This window comes from Ailuropoda melanoleuca, chromosome 2 (assembly GCF_002007445.2).
Source record: "Ailuropoda melanoleuca isolate Jingjing chromosome 2, ASM200744v2, whole genome shotgun sequence".
Lineage (NCBI taxonomy): Eukaryota > Metazoa > Chordata > Mammalia > Carnivora > Ursidae > Ailuropoda > Ailuropoda melanoleuca.
The window spans coordinates 99815833-99836062 of NC_048219.1; the positions used below are offsets into that span (position 1 = coordinate 99815833).

The 20230-nt window shown below is 36.9% G+C and overlaps 1 protein-coding gene and 1 pseudogene across 5 annotated transcripts in view; one reads left to right on the forward strand and one right to left on the reverse strand.

The window, feature by feature from the left end:
* The window catches only part of PTPN4 (protein tyrosine phosphatase non-receptor type 4), a 205956-nt gene that overhangs the window by 148916 nt on the left and 36810 nt on the right, over positions 1–20230 (reverse strand). For 4 of the 5 annotated variants that reach the window (XM_034654399.1, XM_011222837.3, XM_034654397.1 and 1 more), the window contains exon 2: positions 15312–15466. In XM_034654399.1, the coding sequence (XP_034510290.1) occupies positions 15312–15449 (138 nt within the window). In that variant the 5' untranslated portion in view covers positions 15450–15466. Of the gene's footprint in view, positions 1–15311; positions 15467–20230 lie in introns of those variants that run through there. The other variant, XM_034654400.1, reaches the window with a different exon arrangement.
* On the forward strand, positions 1262–1819 carry LOC100481082 (annotated as a pseudogene).

Consider the following 20230-nt stretch of genomic DNA (forward strand, 5'->3'; position numbering starts at 1 on the left):
TTGAAAAAAATAAATAAAGTAAAATACCCATGCCCCAATGAGGGCATGTGACTAAATTTTGGCCATTAAGATGTAACTAGAAGCTACAGGATAGAATTTATAAGCAACCCTCCTTAAGATTGGGAAAGAAAACTGGGACGTGCCCTTTCTGCTTCTCCATTTTCTCCTACTATAAGCAGAAAGAGTTAGGGGTTCCTGGAAAAATAAAGAGAGACAAACTTTCTTGACGTAAGAAAAGTCATTTTAGGCTCCCAGCCATCTTGTGAAAGGATTTAAGAGCAAAGAGCCACTTATCAGGACAGGATATATCCTAATCATATCAGGGAAAATAAATCAATGGTAAAATTCCCAGTGCCACTTCAAAAGTTAAGATTGACCTGATACACATCCTTGAGTTATCTTTGCAGGATCTAAACCTCTCTGAGCATTCAGACAGGGACCAACTGGAGCCAAAGAACTGATGATTGCTGGCCCTCATGACTTTGACCTGGACTCAGTCACCCTCGGATGACTTCTTCCCCCCTTCCATACTGTATTCCCCATTGTGCAAGCCCCTTCACGAATATGTGCACACCCTTAGCTTAAAACTACCTCAATTTTGTTGTTCAGGAAAAACTGCTTTGGGAATGTCCCCCAGTGTTCTCCTCGGCTTATTTCAAGTAAAACCCTTTCTTTTCCTATTCTTTGGCTTAATTATGTCTTTTGGTTTAATAATCACCAAGAGGCAAACCCAGTGTTGGGTAACACTGCCACCTACCTAAAAAGCTGACAGTGTGTTCGAGCTCTAAAAGCTCTCTTGGATCATTAAGTGATCTTACGTACACAGCCATGCTCTCAGGGAAGCAAAGGACAAACAGGGAGCCTGACTCCTTGGTAACTATGAAGTTGCTATCCCATTCGTGGACCGTCAATCTCTAGGATTCTTTTATGTGAAAGAAAAATGAACTTTTAGCTCCTTTATATTACTGTTATTTCCAGTTTCTTTTATTAGAAATGTAATTCTGACAAATATAAAATAGAAAGATAAATAGCAGAGGGATAGATAGAAAGATAAATAGATACACAGATTTGACTAAAAATTATGACAAAAGAATTTGAGGGGGGTCTGAAGATGTTAAATGGACTAAATATTAAATCCTCATCTTGCATAATAGGAAGTCAACATAAATAATGTCCAAAAGAGACTGGGGAAAAGAGTGGTAAAAAATGATAATTATGTCCAAAATAAAAAACATAAGCCAGCACAGAAAAATGAGAGTACATGCCTAAAATACAACTCCAAAGGTATTTGGAAACTAGTACTAAAAGAGTGGGAGTGGATTCCAGCCCCATCAAGCAAGGAGCACACAGCCAGCATCCTGGCCATGGCCGATCAGGAACATACGTTATTGCCATCAAGCTGGATGGTGTGCAGTGCGCCCTGGTGACTGAGATCATCAAGCACTTCGAGCACAAGAGGTTCCACCTCATGGCCATGAAGCTCCTATGGGCCTCTGAGGAACTCCTGAAGCAGCACTCTATTGACCTGAAGGACCACCCATTCTTCCCAGGGCTGGTGAAGTATATGAGCTCCAGGCCAGTTGGGGCCATGGTCTGGGAGGGACTGAATGTGGTGAAGACAAGGCGAGCAACGTTTGGGGAGACCAACTCAGCAGATTCTAAGGCAGGCACCAATTGAGACTTCTGCATTCAAGTTGGAAGGAACAACATTCATGACAGCAATTCAGTAAAAAGTACAGAGCAAGAAATCAGCCTATGGTTTATATCTGAAGAACTGGATGACTACAAGTCATGTGCTTCTGACTGTATCTATGAATAAAAGGTGATCAAAGCATCAGTCCCCTGGGGCACTACTTGATGTGTCCCTAGACACAGCTCTTCAGTCCACTGACTTGAAAGTAACAGAATCAATCTTTCTTTTCTAAAACATACTTACCAATAAAGCCTTTGGAAACTGGATAAATAAATAAATAAGAGGGTGGGAGCATGTCATTAAGCTTTCATTATATACGCTTTGTCCTGTCTGGCTTTGAAAAACTATTTAAAATTGGATGTTACTACTTAGATAAAAATTAATAACCGACATATTAACTACTGAATAATTTGATCAGCTACCACAAAAATGTAGCACTAACATGAAGAAATGACCTGTTCCGGGTGCCTGGGTGGCTCAGTCAGTTAGGTGTCTGCCTTCAGCTTGGGTCATGATCCCAGGGTCCTAGGATCAAGTCCCGCATCGGGCTTCTCCCTCTCCCTCTGCCCCACCCCCTGTTCATGCTCTCTCTCACACTCTCTCTTAAATAAATAAAAATCTTTAGGGGGAAAGAAAAAAAGAAATGACCTTTTCCAAACATAAGTCTGGCCTTTACCCTTCACTAATCGGAGGTGATCTCTAGACCCTTGGAATGTTCTACTTGACAGGAATGTCTTTATTTGCCTGGGGCCTTGGTCACGTGACAAGCCATATCACATCAGTTCTAATGTCCAGAGGAACTGGAGACTAAGAATATTAGCATGGACCTCTGGAAGAGGTTAAACATTAGGTCAGTTAGGCAGGGAATATGTGATCAAGTCCCAGTAAAAATACAAAAAGCTTGGGGAGGACTCCTTGGTTCGAAACAGTCTGTGAGTTTTGCAACACATGGTGGCCAGGAGAAGGTAACATCTTCTATGACTCCGTGGCAGAAGAGGTCTTGAAGTTCTTGGTTTTGACTCCTCCTAGACTCTGCCCAATCCATCTCTTCCCTTGGATGATCTTAATCTGTATCCTTTCCCTGTAACAAACTATAACCATGAGTATAAGAGCTTTCAATGAGTTCTGTGAATCCTTCTAACAAATTACTGAAACTCAGGGTGGTTTTAGAAATCTCCCAAACGTGCAACTGACGTCAGAAGTAAGGGCAGTTGGGTGGACACTGTGCCCCTTAACTTTGCACTTTGGCTGACTCTGGGTAACTAAAAAGGAAGGTTGGGAAAAGAAGATAAACATTTCTAAAGTGCCTTAACAGAATTCTTATTGGCTGCTTTTTATATTCATTCATTTAATCCTCATAACCTTAACAGATGATATTACTTCCACCTTATATATAAGGAAATTATATATATAAAGGTCAAGTAAGTGGGACAGAGAGTGCCACAGAGCAAGTATTTGATAGGTTCAGGATACAAATCTAGCCTTTTGAATTCCAAGGCTCATGCATTTCTCATTATACTATGCTACCTCCCTACATCACAAGTTCCTTCATCAATTATTCATGGTGCTAATCTTAATTTTGACATCATCATATGTTTAAATAATCTGTGTGGGGTAGTCTAATAGCTACAATCCAGGAACAGATCTATGTAGTTCTTTGTAGAACCAGCACAGTTCAAGTTATTCTTTTTCTTTTTTTAAAGATTTATTTATTTGAGAGAGAGAGCACATCTGCTTCCCCAAGCAGACATGGAGAAGGAGAGAAAGAGATAGAGAATCTCAAGCAGACTCCACATTGAGTGCAGAGGCCGACACAAAGCTCTATCTCATGACCCTGAAGTCATGACCTGAGCCAAAACCAAGAGTCAGACGCTTAACCGAATGACCACCCAGGTGCCCCTGAAGCTATTCCTGATGAGGAAAAATCAAAGTCAGCTCATAGTAATTCAAAGTTAAGTGATGTAAAAAAATATGCAGTGAATCCAACATTGTAAATTAACGTACTACAAAAGTGCCTATATACTTGCAGATTTCTTTAACATTGGAAAAAAATAACTGCAAAAGAAACAGTGAAAAGCACTATAAGCACTGAAGTTTATTATAAACAAATCAAAGGAAGCATCAAAAGTGTCTGCACATTCAGAAAAGGTATTACGGATTCATCACATATTACAGCTGTTGTTTTTCTTTGTGGAAACTAAACAAGTTACATTAAAAATTATATGTAGAATTCAGAAGGTGAATGAAAAAAGTCATAAAACCAGTTACAAGAAAAATATTTAACAGGAAGACATATTACTATACTAAATTCACAAGCAGGAGGAGAAAAGAGTTTCAGGATAAGTAAAGATCTCTGAAAGTGAGCAATTTGCTATACTGTACATGCAATGCATGCATATATGCAAGTCCAGGGTTGTTTTATTTTGGAAGCATAATTATTTTAAGTCTTACTTTAGAAAAGAATGTTAAATAAGCACAAAGACTCAAATAAGACTAAATGGATGCTACCTTTAATACATAACCAAATTTCTAATATATAGATACTAAACTATCTAATTTTCAGTTAGGAGTAACATTCAAAATGGGTACACAGATGAGAAGCAAGTTCTTTTCTACAGTATTGTGATCAGCAAAGTCTACCCACCACCAACAACCCACACCAACCCCCCTGGGCAGACAATCATACGGCACCAAGGATTCCTCCAGGGGATTCTTGGTTCCACAGGAGACTTAGAACAAAGAATTACCCAGGGGAACGGGATAGGCAGTGGTGCACCAGAGAGGGAGAGCAAGATGAGAAGCAAGTTCTTTTCTACAGTATTGTGATCAGCAAAGTCTACCCACCACCAACAACCCACACCAACCCCCCTGGGCAGACAATCATACTGGGCACCAAGGATTCCTCCAGGGGATTCTTGGTTCCACAGGAGACTTAGAACAAAGAATTACCCAGGGGAACGGGATAGGCAGTGGTGCGCCAGAGAGGGAGTCACGGAGCTTACTTATATGGCAACAACTACATCTCTGGTCACCAACACCATCCCAATGAGTATTGAAAGCATGTTTGCAAGTTTTAGCATAGAAACAGAGCTATGACATATATCCTTTCTCAAAGAACAGGACTCAAGTAACTGAGAAGGCATGCTATTCAACTTCAGGAAAGAAACACAGAGCAAAATGGAGACTGCATGCTAACCACCTAGTTTCATAAAATTATTCATGCTAACCTGTGGCCTAGACAAACAGCCTTTACATTCAGTACAATACAAAAAAAAAACAGTATGATGGCAAAAACATTTAAATGATTATTCCCTCAAAGAATATGAGATAAGGTAAAAAAAAAAAAAAATAGTGTGTTACCAGGTCTGTACTCCATATATACTGTTAGTATGGTAGTTAAGAGATGAACAGTGTGGGCTAAAATATTTAAGAACTGTTTTGAAGATGCTGGATATGTAAATGACAAACACAAGATAGGTAAATAATTAAGAACTGATCAGCCGAACAAAGTTTCTGTGATAATAGGTGAGCCCAGATCAAGTAGGATTTAAGGTGCATCACAAATGTGGCAGATGACTTGAGTTGAAATCTTCTAAAATAACAAACCCAATGGCCCACGTGCCTAAGGCTTCATCTTTGGAAAGCAAGTGCCACTTTATCCCCATCACCAAATCAATATATCCCAGACTACCTTGATTTTTTACGGTGCATACATTCAGCATTATTATTTACCTGAGATCTGAGTTTTTCTATTTCACTCAACTGAATATTGGACAAAGAACACAGCCAGCAACATGTTAAATATTTCCAATCAAAATCCACTATTATATAATGAGATATATTTTCACATTTTAAAGCAATCAGGATTTTCAGTTCTTGTCATGATGGAGTAGCTAATGTTGGGATACCGTCCTGCTATAAACATCTATAAAAGCTGGACCAGATATAGAAAAAACAAAACAAAAACAAACAAACAAAAGCCTATTTTGGGCCTTAGACAATAACTGACACAGCACTATGATCCTTGATAGAAGAGAATCAGATAAATTAAATCCCATATTCACATTGACTTTCTCCGTAAGGGCATTTTCTAAATCATGGTGTAGAGAAATAGAGCCCAAGCAGTGTGGCAATTCTGCTGGAAGAGATTAATGTTTGGGACTGCTAAGGTAGCTGGACGGGGGTGGGGGGGGGTTGTTATTAGACAGGAAGGAGCCAAAGAGGAAAAGTTACAAAAATCTATATAAAAATTCCCCTCTGGGGGGTGCCTGGGGGGTGCAACTCAGTTAAGTATCAGACTCTTGGTTTCAGCTCAAGACGTGATCTCAGGGTTGTGAGATGGAGACCCATGTTAGGCTTTGTGCTGAGCATGGAGTCTGCTTAGTTTCTCTCTTCCTCTCTCTCTCAGATAAATAAAAAAATCTTTAAAAAAAAAAGAAATCCCCTCTGGTTCTCATCTGCCTCCTAGGCTGTGCATGCACTGAGTTAGACTCCTAGGAGTCTAGAAGAGAATAGCTATTGGGAGGCTATAAGCTAAACAAAGATTTCAAAGCTCGCACAGTTCTGAATAAATGAAGTGCAGACTAGTCAGAAGACAGAGACCTTGATGAATACCACAGGTGTTTACAAGAGACCCTGGATAATCCAAGCCCTAAGAATAAAAACAAAGTCAAAACAGACGTACCTTAACAAAGCCTAAAACTAAACTTCATAGACTCAAAGTGACCCACTGGCAATTTAACTGCCTGCCAGAATAAAATGCAATTTTACTTAGAGGAAGGTAACAATCCAAAGCTTCTACAACAGGGGTCAGCAAATCTTTCCAGTAGAGTCAGAAAGTAAATACTTTTTAGGTTTTGAGGGTCACAGTCTCCACTGCACATTCTCTTAAAACAACAAAAAAACCTTTAAAAAAGTAAAAACCATTCTTAGCTCATGGGCCATACAACAGCCACCAGGCTGGATTTGGCCCATGGGCCAGTCTGCTGTCTACTACTCCACATTACACTCACAATATCCATCACACAATGCAAAATTAGTAGATATGTGAAGCAGGAAAAGTATTTGATAATAAAGAAACACAACAGTCAACAAAAACAGACTTAGGGGTGATCTACATATTGGTCTTACGTAGAGCTTTAAAATGACTATGACAACATATTAAAGACAACAAAGTCAGAATACAGAAAATAGATTAAAATAGGATATATTTCACCAGAGAATTAGAATCTATGAAAATGATCACACACATATTCTAGAACTGCAAAATATGTGAAATAGAGGAACTCTTTGAATAGGTTTAATAGCAGAATAAGCACAGAAAAAAAAACCCACAGAATTTGCACATGCAAAGACAGATTAATAGCTATTCAAAGGACAGAAAAAAATTATAAGCAAAAGAGAACATGTTAGATGTGGGATGTAGTCAAATAACTATATAACTGGAGCACAAAAGAAGAAGAGAAAATGGGTCAGAAGCAATATCTGAATCAGTGAAAGATGAGAACTTTTCAAATATTATTAAGACATCAACCTACAGATTCAAGAATGTCTGTAAGTACCAAGCAGGATAAACACACACATACAAAACCATATATACCTATATTACAGACAGGTGACTAAAAATCAAAGAAAGAGAAAAATCTTAAAAAAGGGAGGAAAGGACTTCTCTCTTGCTCTTCAGGAGAACACAGTAAAAGTGAAAGATGACTTCTCAAGAGAAATATGAAAGCCAATAAAGTGGCAGCTTTAAACTACCAAAGGAAAAACCTATCAACACAGAATTCTATACTCTGCAAAAATATCCCCCAGAACATGAGGAGTAACGAAAGGCAAAAAGTTGAAAGAATCTGTCATAAACAGACATTATTTAAAAAATAATAAAAGTAGTTCTTTAGGATGAAGAAGATGATTCTAGATGGATGCATGGATATATAATAAATGAATAACTGCAGAGAATATAGATATAAAGGCAAATAAAACAGGCTACTGATTGTTTAAAGCAATAATATTATTATTGCTATAATAATGTCTTACATATAAACCTATGTTTATAACATATGAGGGGGATGTTAAAATACATAAATACATAATACATAATAATAGCAAAATAGCAGGAGGCAGGTAATGGATTTAAACTGTTCTAAGGTTTTTGTATTGGGGGGTACATGCTAAAGTATTAAAGGTAGACTTTGAAAAGTAAAGACATATTTTGTAATTTCTAAGGTAATCACTAAATGTCTGATATTAAAAGATTAACCCAAAAAAGCTAGCAGAGGAAATATAATACAGTAGGAAATACTTAGAGGGGCACAAGAGAATCATTTTTTTTTTTGGTCAGGGAAGTATTCAATGACTTAATCTTGTGGTAGTTCCACAGAAGTGTACACATGCAAACATTCCCTGAGTTTTATACTGAAGATCTAAGCACTGTACAATGTATATCATGGATACTATAACAAAAAAAAAATCTCTATATAACTTCCAGGGCATAGGGAGACTGATCTGCAGTACCTTTCTAAAAAGAATCCAACGTATCTCCCCAAAACTTAATGGTTTACAGCTACTTTCACAATTATTTTTTCCCATAATATATACTGGGCACTCAATAATTACTATCATTAAATGGGGATATGAACAACCCACAATTTTATTTACAACTGCCAAGATAAAAAATACCTAATTTTCAAAACTATAAACTTAACAATTGTTTTCTTCTTTACTTTTTAAGAATAAACTGGCATTTTTACAATTTCTGTGTATATGTATTTTCAATCAATATTGCTAGGAAACACACTAGGTGTTGGAAACAGTACACAGACCCAGTACATAAATGAAAATATATATAAAGCAATTAGCATATTGCTATTTTATGGAATTTTAATTATAATATTCTTCTAAGAAAACATCTGGAACTACCAAATAGATTAAGTCTATTAAATCATACCCAATAGAAGAAAGAAGAATCAACCATTCTAAATATATGAGTCAGACACATCAATACTTCACAAATACTCTCATTTTATTGAGCACTCTATGCAAGGCAAATATTATTCTCTCTTAACAAATGAAGAATCTAAAACACAAAAAGGTAGAGCAACGTGTATAATCACAAAGCTAGTAAGTCTTCAAGCTGAAGACTTAGAAATTCATCATTGGATAACTGTCCAGGAAATCTCTCAGAAGTAAATGTCCATTATCAGTAACAAACTTACACATGAGAAATGTGACACAAGACCTAAGAACTATATATACACCTCACAAAACATTACAGGATTAAAGAAAAAAACCAAGAAATAAGATAACCTTAACTGTGCATAATTATAAACCTGATTAATAAAGAGTCTTCTAGTGCTTAATATAATACAGTTTAGGGGAAAAAATTTTAAAGAAAAGCTTTAAAGATCTATGACATACTACAATGTCTGAATTTTCAAACACTATGGTAATTGGCAAATTATCACATATTTTTGCACTAAAGAGGACCAGCTGCATTTTAACATGTGATTTTACTAAAAAAATCTTGGTAAATAGTAAATTCTCCTTCAGGGGAGATACTGTTGAAAACCAATCTGAGAGATGTCAAGGTTAAGCGAGGCAGACTGGACACAAACGTTTGCTTAAGACACACTAAAGTAACAGTAAAGACAGTAATCAAAGTGAGTCTATACAAGTGACAGTCTCCTCCATGACCATCTCTCACGCCCCCCTTCCAATTACCCATCACTGTAAGAACCAGAAATTTAAAGAAAATGACCCAGTAAGACTCTGGACTCAGAGACAGTTGTTGATTCATCTTTACTGAGCTGAAAACAGGGAAATCTACATAAGTGCAAGTCTACATACTCAAGAGTTGAGAGCTCTCCAGTTCCTTTCTCTCACTCAGTTCTAAGAAGACCCAGCAAGGCTCCACAAACTCCATGCAGATAATAGGAGGATTTCTCTTCAGCGAAAAGAACTACTGAACTAACCAAATATTATTACATAACTATTTTGTTTACTGAAAAGATAACAGAAAGGAAGGATCTATGCATGGAGCGGGGAAAAGAAGTGTAAGAGATCTAAAGTCGCATCCTTCAAAGTAAATACAGAATATGACAACAAAAAAGGCAGGGAAAAAAACCAGAAATAATATAAGCATGTTTCTTACAACCATAATAATAAATAGGAGAAAGAAACTAAATGTGTTGAATGTGGTTTTTTTCTAAGGCAGGAATCTGCTAGTTTTTGTTATAACATTTTAAAAACCATTTGGTTTTTTAAATTATATACATGAGGGGCGCCTGGGTGGCTCAGTCCGTTCAGTGCTCAACCCTTGGTTTTGGCTAGGTCGTGATCTCACGGGTCACGGCATCAAGCCCCGCATTGGGCTCTGCGCTCAGCAGGGAATCAGCTTGAAAGATTCTCTTCCTCTGCCCCTTCCCTCCCTCACTCACTCACTCTTTCTCCCTCCAAAATAAATTTTTAAAAAATCTTGGGGTGCCTGGGTGGTTAGTTGGTTAAGCCTCAACTCTTGGTTTCGGTTAGAGTCATGATCTCAGTGTCAGTCATGAGATCAAGCCCTGTGTCAGGTTCAGCATGGAGTCTGCTTGAGATTCTCTCTCCCTCTCCCTCTGTCCCTCCTTCCTTGTGCTTTCTCTCTCTAAAATAAATAAATCTTTAAAAAAATCTTTAATTGTATACATGAATAAACCAATATATGTAAAACAAAACACTTCTGACGGAATTTGGGTGACATGTAAATGATAGTATTTTTAAAGGAACTAAAATATCAAATTTAAGTAGGGCTGGAAAATGACACTTAATAAAATAATAGTTAAAATGTTGACAAGAGGTGCTAACAGACTCTCTCTCTCTCTATCACACACACACACACACTCTCTCTCTCTCACACACACACACACACTCTCTCTTTCTCACACACACACACACTCTCTCTCTCACACACACACACACTCTCTCACACACACACACTCTCTCTCTCTCTCACACACACTCTCTCTCACACACACACACACTCTCTCTCTCTCTCTCACACACACACACACACACACACACACACACACACACTCTCTCTCCTGGCTCTGCAATTGCCTGGGTAAATAACCTAATGACTCTAAACTTATTGTCTCACATACACAATTTGTAAAGTCAATGGAACAATAACCAGGGGGAAAAATATCCCTAAAATTCTATCTTCTTTTACAGATACCTGACTACAGATTACAAATAAGTAAGGGTGCCTGGGTGGCTCAGTCTGTTGGGCGTCAGACTCTTGGTTTGGGCTCATGTCCCGATCTTGGGGTCGTTAGATCAGTCCTGTGTTGGGCTCCACCTGGGCATGAAGCCTGCCTGGGATTCTCTCTCCAACCCTCTGCCCCTACGCCCTCACTCATCCTCTCTCTAAGACAAAACAAAAACAAATACGTACGCTTAGCTAAATTCACCATCCTTATATTCCTTTAGTTTCCCATCTCAATCCACATCCACCTGCTAACCCTACCTTTGTAACTTGGTTTATACTACTAAATTGGTTAACATATTATTTAACAGACAAAAAAAAGCATAAGGTTCAGCCAACTAAATATTTATCAACTGCAATTATCACATAACTAAAGTATGTATTAATTGAATTTCACCTTATTTCAAGAGAAAACAAAATCTCTGATTTATGGTATCTTTCGTTAACAACTGAGGTACTGGTATCATTAAAAAATTATCAGTTATTCTTAAGTACATAAAGATAGATAACAAATAAAACACTTTAGAGAACAGCTTTGGTACTTTTAAGATAATTTTATTTCCAAAAAGTAAACTGAGGGAGGAGCCCCTGGCAAGCTCAACTGGTAGAGCATGTGTGACTCTTGATCTCAGGGTCATGAGTTCACGCCCCATGTTAGACATGGAGTCTACTTACAATAAAAAATTTTTAAAATAAAATAAAAAAGTAAACTGAGGTAAAATTCAATGTAGGCAAAAATAAAAGCCAAAAAAAAAAAAAAAAAAAAAAAGAAATTCCTGAACAGTTAAGTTTTGTTCCCTGTGTTTGAACAGTGCTATCTATGAAGCACCTTAGAACTGTACACTGAATAATGTGTGCTGAATAAATTTTCCTCTCACTGATCCTGAGTGTGACCTTGTGATACCACTGACAAACAGAATATGGTGGAAGTGGTATTATGTGATTTCCAAAGCCAGATCATAAAAGGCAATATGGCTACAGCCTGGCTCCCACTCTATGGATGCTCACCTTTGGAATACAGCCACTGTGCTCTGAAGAAGCCCAGGGCACACAGATACATCACATACGTGTTTAAGCCTCAGCTAAGGTCTTAGGTAATAGTCATATGAGTGAATAAACCTTCAGATGATTCTAGCTGCCAGCCTTTGAGTCTTCTAGATGAGGTCCCATACATGGAAGAAAGTACTATATATTTTAAAGTATTTATTGGAAACATGTTTTTAGTGACTGACAAGGACATGAGAGAGAAAATACATTCTATAGGCTGGCTACAGTAAAATAAATGGTTGTGCCAAAACTACAGTGAAAATGGAACTTCAAACTGAAGCAATGCTAACAGGCTTATCTCAATCCTGTGTCTACAACAGACAAAGAAAAAAAGGAACTAAAGAGGTTATATCAACTTCTTCATTAAATCATTTTCTCCCAGGAAAATATGTAGAAAAGGTTTTGATGAGATGAATACCTAATGGGAAAAAAACAGACTCTAGCAACAATGAACATTTCATTTGTGGTATAGAAATCTTTCAGGGAAGGGAATAATTCCAACAGCTAAGATGTTACAAATCATTGCTTGGTGATCTCCAGAAGAAACTGAGCAGTTCTCCTTCCCAGTGAATACAGAGATGCTGGTGAAACTAGCAGCTGCCCACGGTGGGTATTTCTGAGACTTAATGGCAGTTAGTGGACACAAAGAACAAATACCAGAGGTTCGAACTCCCCTCTTAATGTGCAGGCTAGACTATTAATGCTGTACAGATTATAAACGGCATGCCTAGAGAGCCATTCAAACAGATTAAAATATGCAGCATCTACACAGAACTACAAAGCAACTCAGACATTCTGAATGACTTGGGTTCAAATACCCAGAGGAATAAATATACTACATATCCAACAGTCAATTTCTCATATTGTTCCTCGTAAGTTTGTTGATGACCTGAAGTAATGGTAGAGAAAGTTTCTAGTACCATATAATATTTATCATTCTAGTAGTAATGCACTCAATTGTATTAGAACTGATACTTAAATACATAATATATAATAAAAATCCATAAATATATTAAATATATATCTCTCTAAAGGAGCAATTAGAACACTGTTTACTATATTGAAAAATACAACATTCCACTATTAACTAAAGTGTCCAACAGAAAATATTTTGCTATATGGGAAACACAGCAAATCCATCTGCAATATTTTGAAACAAATACAAAACTAAGTTAAAATAAAAAGTAAATATTAACTAATATTACGAGTTATTATTTAAAGTTCCCCCAAAAGAATTTTAATGAGTCAATAACAGAAAAAGGGGCTTATTTTCTTGTATCAATTCCTAAGACATGAGTTTCCATTAACTAAAAATTTTTATGAAGAATTCCCTTCATGAATATTATCCCTTGTTGGCAACCTATATTATCTATTAACAGATCACAGAATACAAAAAAAAAATTAAAGCTTAACGTTTTAGAAAAGCATATTAGTTGGGTATGTTAGATAATACCCTTAGAGGTACTACTCTACAGTCCCTTTTCCAATGTGAACTGGCCCGGAGTTTCGGTAAAAAAAGATAAGTTAGCAATCACATTATACAGTAATACAGAAAATTTAAAGCTTAAGAAACTGTTAAAGAAGATTAATATTTTATTTTCCCCAACTTTATGGACATATAATTTATATATGACTTTGTGTAAGTGTAAGGTGTATGACAAGATGATTTGATACACATACAACTGTGAAATAATTACCATGATAAAGTTAGTTAGTACATTCGTCACCTCACACATTACCTTTCTTGCGTGTTCTGAAAACATTTAAGATTAACTCCCTTAGCAACTTTCAAGAATATAGAACAGTACTACTGACTACAGTCACCATGCTGTATATTAGATCCCCAGAACTTACTCATAACTAGAAGTTTGTACCGTTTGACCAATTTCTCCATTTCTCCCACTTCCCAACCCTTAGAAAGTATCATTTTACTTTGTTTCTGAGGTCAGCTTTTTTTCTGTAAAATCAGACAGTATTTATTTTTCTCTGACTTATTTCACTTAGCATAAGCCTATATCTGTCCAGACTGTCATAAATGGCAGGACTTCAGCAGATTAATATTTTATATCACTACCCAGGTAATACAGCAGGAATCAGATGGAAGGTGCTATCTTGGAGATATAGAAATGAGAAATGAGGAATCCAGTCTGAATATGGACTATATACCAGCTACTATCATTTTCATAATGTTTGATTTTTGAGGGTGATAGTGGTTCTGTGGTAATATATGAGGTTCCTAAGCCGCTGAAGTACTTACCAGAGAAGTGTACCACTAACTTTCAGAAGGTTCAGAGGAAACACACAGAAAAAGGTAAATAAAGCAAATGTGCAAAATGTTAACAACGGATCAGTCTAGCTAAAAGGTATGTCGGTATTTGTTTTGTTTTGTTTTTTTTAAGATTTTATTTATTTGAGAGAGAGAAAGCACACGTGGGGAGAGCGGCAGAGGGAGAAGGAAAGGGAGAAAGACTCCCCTGCTGAGCAGAAAGCCTGGAATGGGGCTCGATCCCAGAACTCTGGGATCATGACCTGAGCTGAAAGCAGACACTGACCCAACTGAGCCACCTACCTGCCACTGTGGGTATTCATTATACTATTCTTCCAACTCTTCTGCAGGTTTGAAATTTAAAAAAAACAAAAACAAAAAAAAACCCTTGTATATAGCAAGACAGACACAAGAATGTTCATAGTAATGTTACTGACCAGAGCCCAAAGTAGAAAAAACCCAAATACACACCAACAGTAAACTGGACAAGTAAATGGTGACAAAAAAAAATGAATAAGTAAATTGTGGTGTATTCATACACTAGAGTACTATAAAGTAATGAAAATGAACCAAAAAATGTTAGCGTACCACACGGGTGAAACTCGCAATAATGTTAAGCAAATAAAGATAGATACAAATAGGATGAACAAATATTTGTTGAATAAGTATTTCAGACAAGACTCGGATAAGATCAGGACTGTCCTTTATCTTTGTTTAGCAAGTTTTATTCACAGACAATACAAGAAAGATTACAAACAAGATGTATAAATTATTTAGGAGAACAAATTCCTTTCAAGCACCTCAAGCACGTTTATAAAAACCACCCACATACTACTGATCTACTCCACTGATCATACTGCACTATTCGTTTGTCAACTTCTTGAAGACCCAATTTAAATCAGAACTTATACCAGAAGCTTACAAACCCATACTAAAAAGACTTTCTTCATTGAATAAGGCTTTTCAAACTGTACTACAATTAAACAGTTTTAGTTTTAAAATATAATCGAAACTCAGATTTATAATCAGAAATTATTAAAAGAAAAAAAATATAAAATACTTACATTAACTTTGAAAGCTTGTACAGTGTTATCCAGAAGAAGAATGTTGCAAACCACCTCCGTATGCTGTCTGTCTCGGGCCAACTCTGATGCTCGTACATTGTAGGTTCTGCCAGCAGGCAATCGGAAACGTGAGGTCATTACTGTCCACACTCGGTCTAAGTTGAAAAAAAAAAATTCACTAAACAAAAGAATAGCTGAAAATACGAAGTAGTTTAAAACACCAAGGTTATTATATAATTTTCAATTAACACTTAAGTAAAAAGCAGTTATAACTTTTGAAACACCAATAAAAATTGTAGGTATAAAAAAAAGATACTGTATATAATTCATCATTTAAACTAAAATTCAAACTGCCTGGAAGAGCTTTATTTTGAACTGTTCCATTGAGAAAACAACACACAAATTGTTCCGAAGTCATAATCCAATTCAAAATATATGAATTTGGGAGTAGCCAAAAAAGGGGTAGGAGAATATGTTACCTTAGGAAGCTGGACATTTACTCACTGATGCAAACATTTAAAAACACTGTAGAATAGCAACAGGAGGGAAGACTGTTTCCCTCTAAAGGACCCTTACCTTTACTAAACTTAAGATTTGGGGGAAACATGGGAGTTTGTTCAATTTTTTTAAATACAAGAATACCCTTCATTTTAACTGTCCTCAAATTTAAACTAATTCTAATAGGATTATTCTTATTATTCTCAAGAAAACAAAAACAAAATAGAAAACATAAGGCTACAGATCTTTGCTTCTCAATTTTTAACCTAAGAGGGGAAAAAATGACATTGCCTGTAAAAGAACAGATAACACATTGGTGTCAGCAATACTTGATGTTAAAAGGCAATGAAGAGGGGGGATAGGCAGGGGGAGTGGGAAAGGCAATGAATATGTAGCTCTCAAGTTCTGAAAATTATATGAAACACAGAATCACATACCAAAAAAATGAGCATTCATGGGGAAGAATAAAGCTAAAGATATTCTCAGACATTCAAGGATTCAAAGTTTAAAATACACAAAACTTCCCTCTTAGAGAGACGAAATAAAATATATTAGAAACACAAGTATACGGAATTTAAATATGGGTAAGTAACAAGTAGTAAGAAATCTGAATAATGAGTAAGCAAAAAATAATTTAAAAAACACCAATTCAAATCAGTGGTATTCAATAACCGCAGTTGACATCACAGACTGTTCATGTCAAAAGGATTAAAGCTAAAAGTAAAAGTCAGTGTTACACGATATGAGAATTGTATAAGGAAAACAGCTTTAGGGAAGCCTGGGTGGCTCAGTCAGTTAAGCATCTGCTTCTGGCTCAGGTCATGATCCCAGGGTCCCAGGATCGAGTCCCACATTGGGCTCCTTGCTCAGTGGGGAGCCTGCTTCTCCCTCTGCCTGCTGTTCCCCCTGCTTGTGCTCTCTCTCCCTCTTTCGGACATAATAAATAAATAAAATATTTTTTTAAAAAAGAAAACAGCTTTAGCAGTTGACAAAAGGGCTAGCCAAGTAAGATTCACCAATTAAAAGACAGAGATTGGTGGTTTCTGGTTCCACATGTTAAGAGCTTGCAAGTCTCCACCCCACTTTAACAAGTAAAAAGTAGAACAGACTGGAAAATCACCAAGGCTGCTTGGATTCACGAGAGAGAAGACACAGGGCAAACCACTGCCCCCCAAGACCAAAGAGACAGGCAAATACAAAGGGTCTCAAGTAGAGACTCATAAGCAGAAACCACCAGGGGAGCCAGTACACGAGTAGGAAAATCTGAACTGTAACTGGCAAATTGCAGGAGGCCCAATGTGGACAATTCCGAAAGTTAAAAACTCCAGGGGGCCCAGTCATAGGAGGACTCCCACAATATTGTGAGATTTACTTCCAGGAATCCAACTAGATTCCCATAGTAAGCATGGAGAAAAGTAGCCTTAAGCCTTCTGCCAGGGGTGAACATAGATGCACATACACACACATATACCAAGACTTTATTAAATACACCAGAGCACTCTGTTCTTCTTAACAACACCTGTCCTTGGGAGAAATTAGTAAACTAGAACCTAAATGACCTGAGGCAAAGAAAAAGCTCAACTCCAGCTGACTCTAACCTTCCAGTGGGAGAACAGAAATAACGCACTCGAGTCCACTTTAAGCCATTCTGTCCCATCTAAAAGGGGAAAAATACCCTGAGAAACCCTGTGACATTCATAGTCCAGAAGCATAGGCTCACTAAAATATTAAGACTTAACCAGAGGATTACAGAATGCTTTTCCTCCCTATACTACTAAAGGCCTGCTTACATCAGTTCCTCTTACCACGACATCACGCCTAACTATCAAAAATTTACAGGGGTGCCTGGCTGGCTGTCAGTACAGCATGTAACTCTTGATCTCGGTGTTGTAAGTTCGAGCTCCACGTTGGGTGTAGAGATTACTTAAAAATAAAATATTTTTAAAAAAAAATTTCAAAGGCATACTAAAAGGCAAAAAAACACAATTTGAAAGGACAAAGCAAGCATCAGAACCAGACATGAAAGGGATGTTGGAATTATCACAGAGAATTTAAAACAACTATGATTAATATGTTAAAGATTCTAATGGATATTGTAGACACCATGCAGGAACAGACGGGCAATGTGAGCACAGAAATGGAAATCTTAAGAAAAGAACCAAAAAGAAATGTTACAGGTAAAGAACACTGTAACATGTATGAAGAATGCTTTCTGATAGACATGTATTGGGCACAACAAACAATCTCTGAGCTAGAGGATATATCAATAGAATCCTCAAAAATCGAAAAGCAAAAGGAAAAAAGATTGAAAAAAAAAAACAAAAAAACCAGAACACCTAAACTGTGGGACAAAAAAAGGTGTGACATAGATATATGAAGAGAGGGGAAGAAAAGAAACATATTTGAAACAATAATGACTGAGAGTTTCCCCAAATTAATGTCAAACATCAAACCACATATTCAAAAAGCTCTGAGAACACCAAGAAGGAAAAATGTCAAAAAAACCTACCTATACCTAAGCATATCATTTAAAAACTACAAATCAGAGTTTTAAAAATCCTGAAAGAAGTCAGAGGAAAAAAACAGCTTACTTATTGAGAAGCAAATATAAGAACACATCTAACTACATAAGCATGCAAACAAGAAGAAAGTAGAGTGAAATATTTAAAATGTTGAGGGAAAAAAACCCTACAAGACCTAGAATTCTATATCCTGCAAAATCGTCTTTCAAAAGAGAAAGAGAAATAAACAGTTTCTCAGACAAAAAATGGGGAGAAGGATTTGTTGCCAGTGGACCAGCCTTGCAAGATATTTTAAAAGAAGTTCTTTAGATGGAAGTAAAATAATAGAGGTCAAAACTCAGATCTACATAAAGAAAAGTATCAAAGGAATAGACGTGATGTGATGAGCACTGGGTCTTATATGTAACTACTGAATCATTGAACACGACATCAAAAACTAATGATGTACTGTATGGTGGCTAAATGAACTTAGTAAAAAATTTTAAAAAGGAATAAGTGAATGTTATTTTAAAACTTTTAATTTTCTTATATTTTTTTTTAAAGATTTTATTTATTCGACAGAGATAGAGACAGCCCGTGAAAGAGGGAACACAAGCAGGGGGAGTGGGAGAGGAAGAAGCAGGCTCATACAGAGGAGCCTGATGTGGGGCTCAATCCCATAACGAAAAGATCACTCCCTGAGCCAAAGGCAGATGCTTAACCGCTGTGCCACCCAGGCGCCCCTAATTTTCTTATTCTTAACTAATCAAACAGATAACAGTACAATACCCTCTACTTGAGTGTGGCAAAGACTTAAGAAATTTGATGACATTTTTCCTTCTACAATTACGTGAAGGGTAAGGATTTTGCAGATGTGATTAAAGTCCCAAGTCAACTGAGTAAATCAAAAGAAAGAGTACCCTTGGTGGGCCTGACTTAAGTGGAAGCCCTTAAAAAATTGGGAACTTCCTGAAGTAAAAGAAATTCTGCTGGCTTAAAAGACATGGTCTGCCCTGTTGTGAGATGACCTGTGAAAGGGGCCTCTAGGAGCTGACAGCCAGCGAGAAACTAGAGACCTCAGCCCTCTATCTGACTGTATTCATAAACAATCACATGAGCTTGGAAAAGAACCCAGGCTCCCAAAGTTTGGTCAACATCTAGATTGCAACTATGTGAAATACAACCAAGTTGCACCCATCCTCCTGACCCCACAGAAACTGGGGGAAAATAAATGTGTTGTTTTAAACTGCCAAATTTGAGGTAATTCATTACACATCAATAGAAAACTAATACACGTTTCACGATGGTCCTACTCAATCAACAAACAGTCACCAGAGATAGAAAATATGAAATAATAAGTCAATTAAGCATCTGACTCTTGATCAGCTCAGGTCTTGATCTCAGGGTCCTGAGTTCAAGCCCTGCACTGAGCTCCACACTGGACGTGGAGCTTACTTAAAAAAACAAAAAAACAAAGAGAACCTTCAAATAGAACTATTATAAAGACTATAAACTTTTAAGCATTAAAAATATAAATGGATTTTCTCTAATGCAAAGACTTATTGTAAAGCTAAAAAGAAAAAATAAAATATGAAGCAACACACATAATCATCTCTTTGTGCGTGTTCCAGTCTTGTCTGTACTGAATATATGTATTTCTCTTCTCCCCAATCCTGCTCTCCCTTCACCTGGAGTGAGTGGTCCAGACAAAGAAAGTGGGCAAAGACTAAGAAATTCCTAAGTAACAGCAAAATCGGCAAATTAGTTTTAACAGTAGGGGGAGCTACCAAAAAAAGAACACTGGTTGATGTTACAAAGGTATCCCAATGTCAAAGAATGGTACAGGAATGACAAGATCAAAAGATACCAATGTATTCTGTCAAAACCAGTCTTCCCCATTTACTGGCACATTTACTTTTG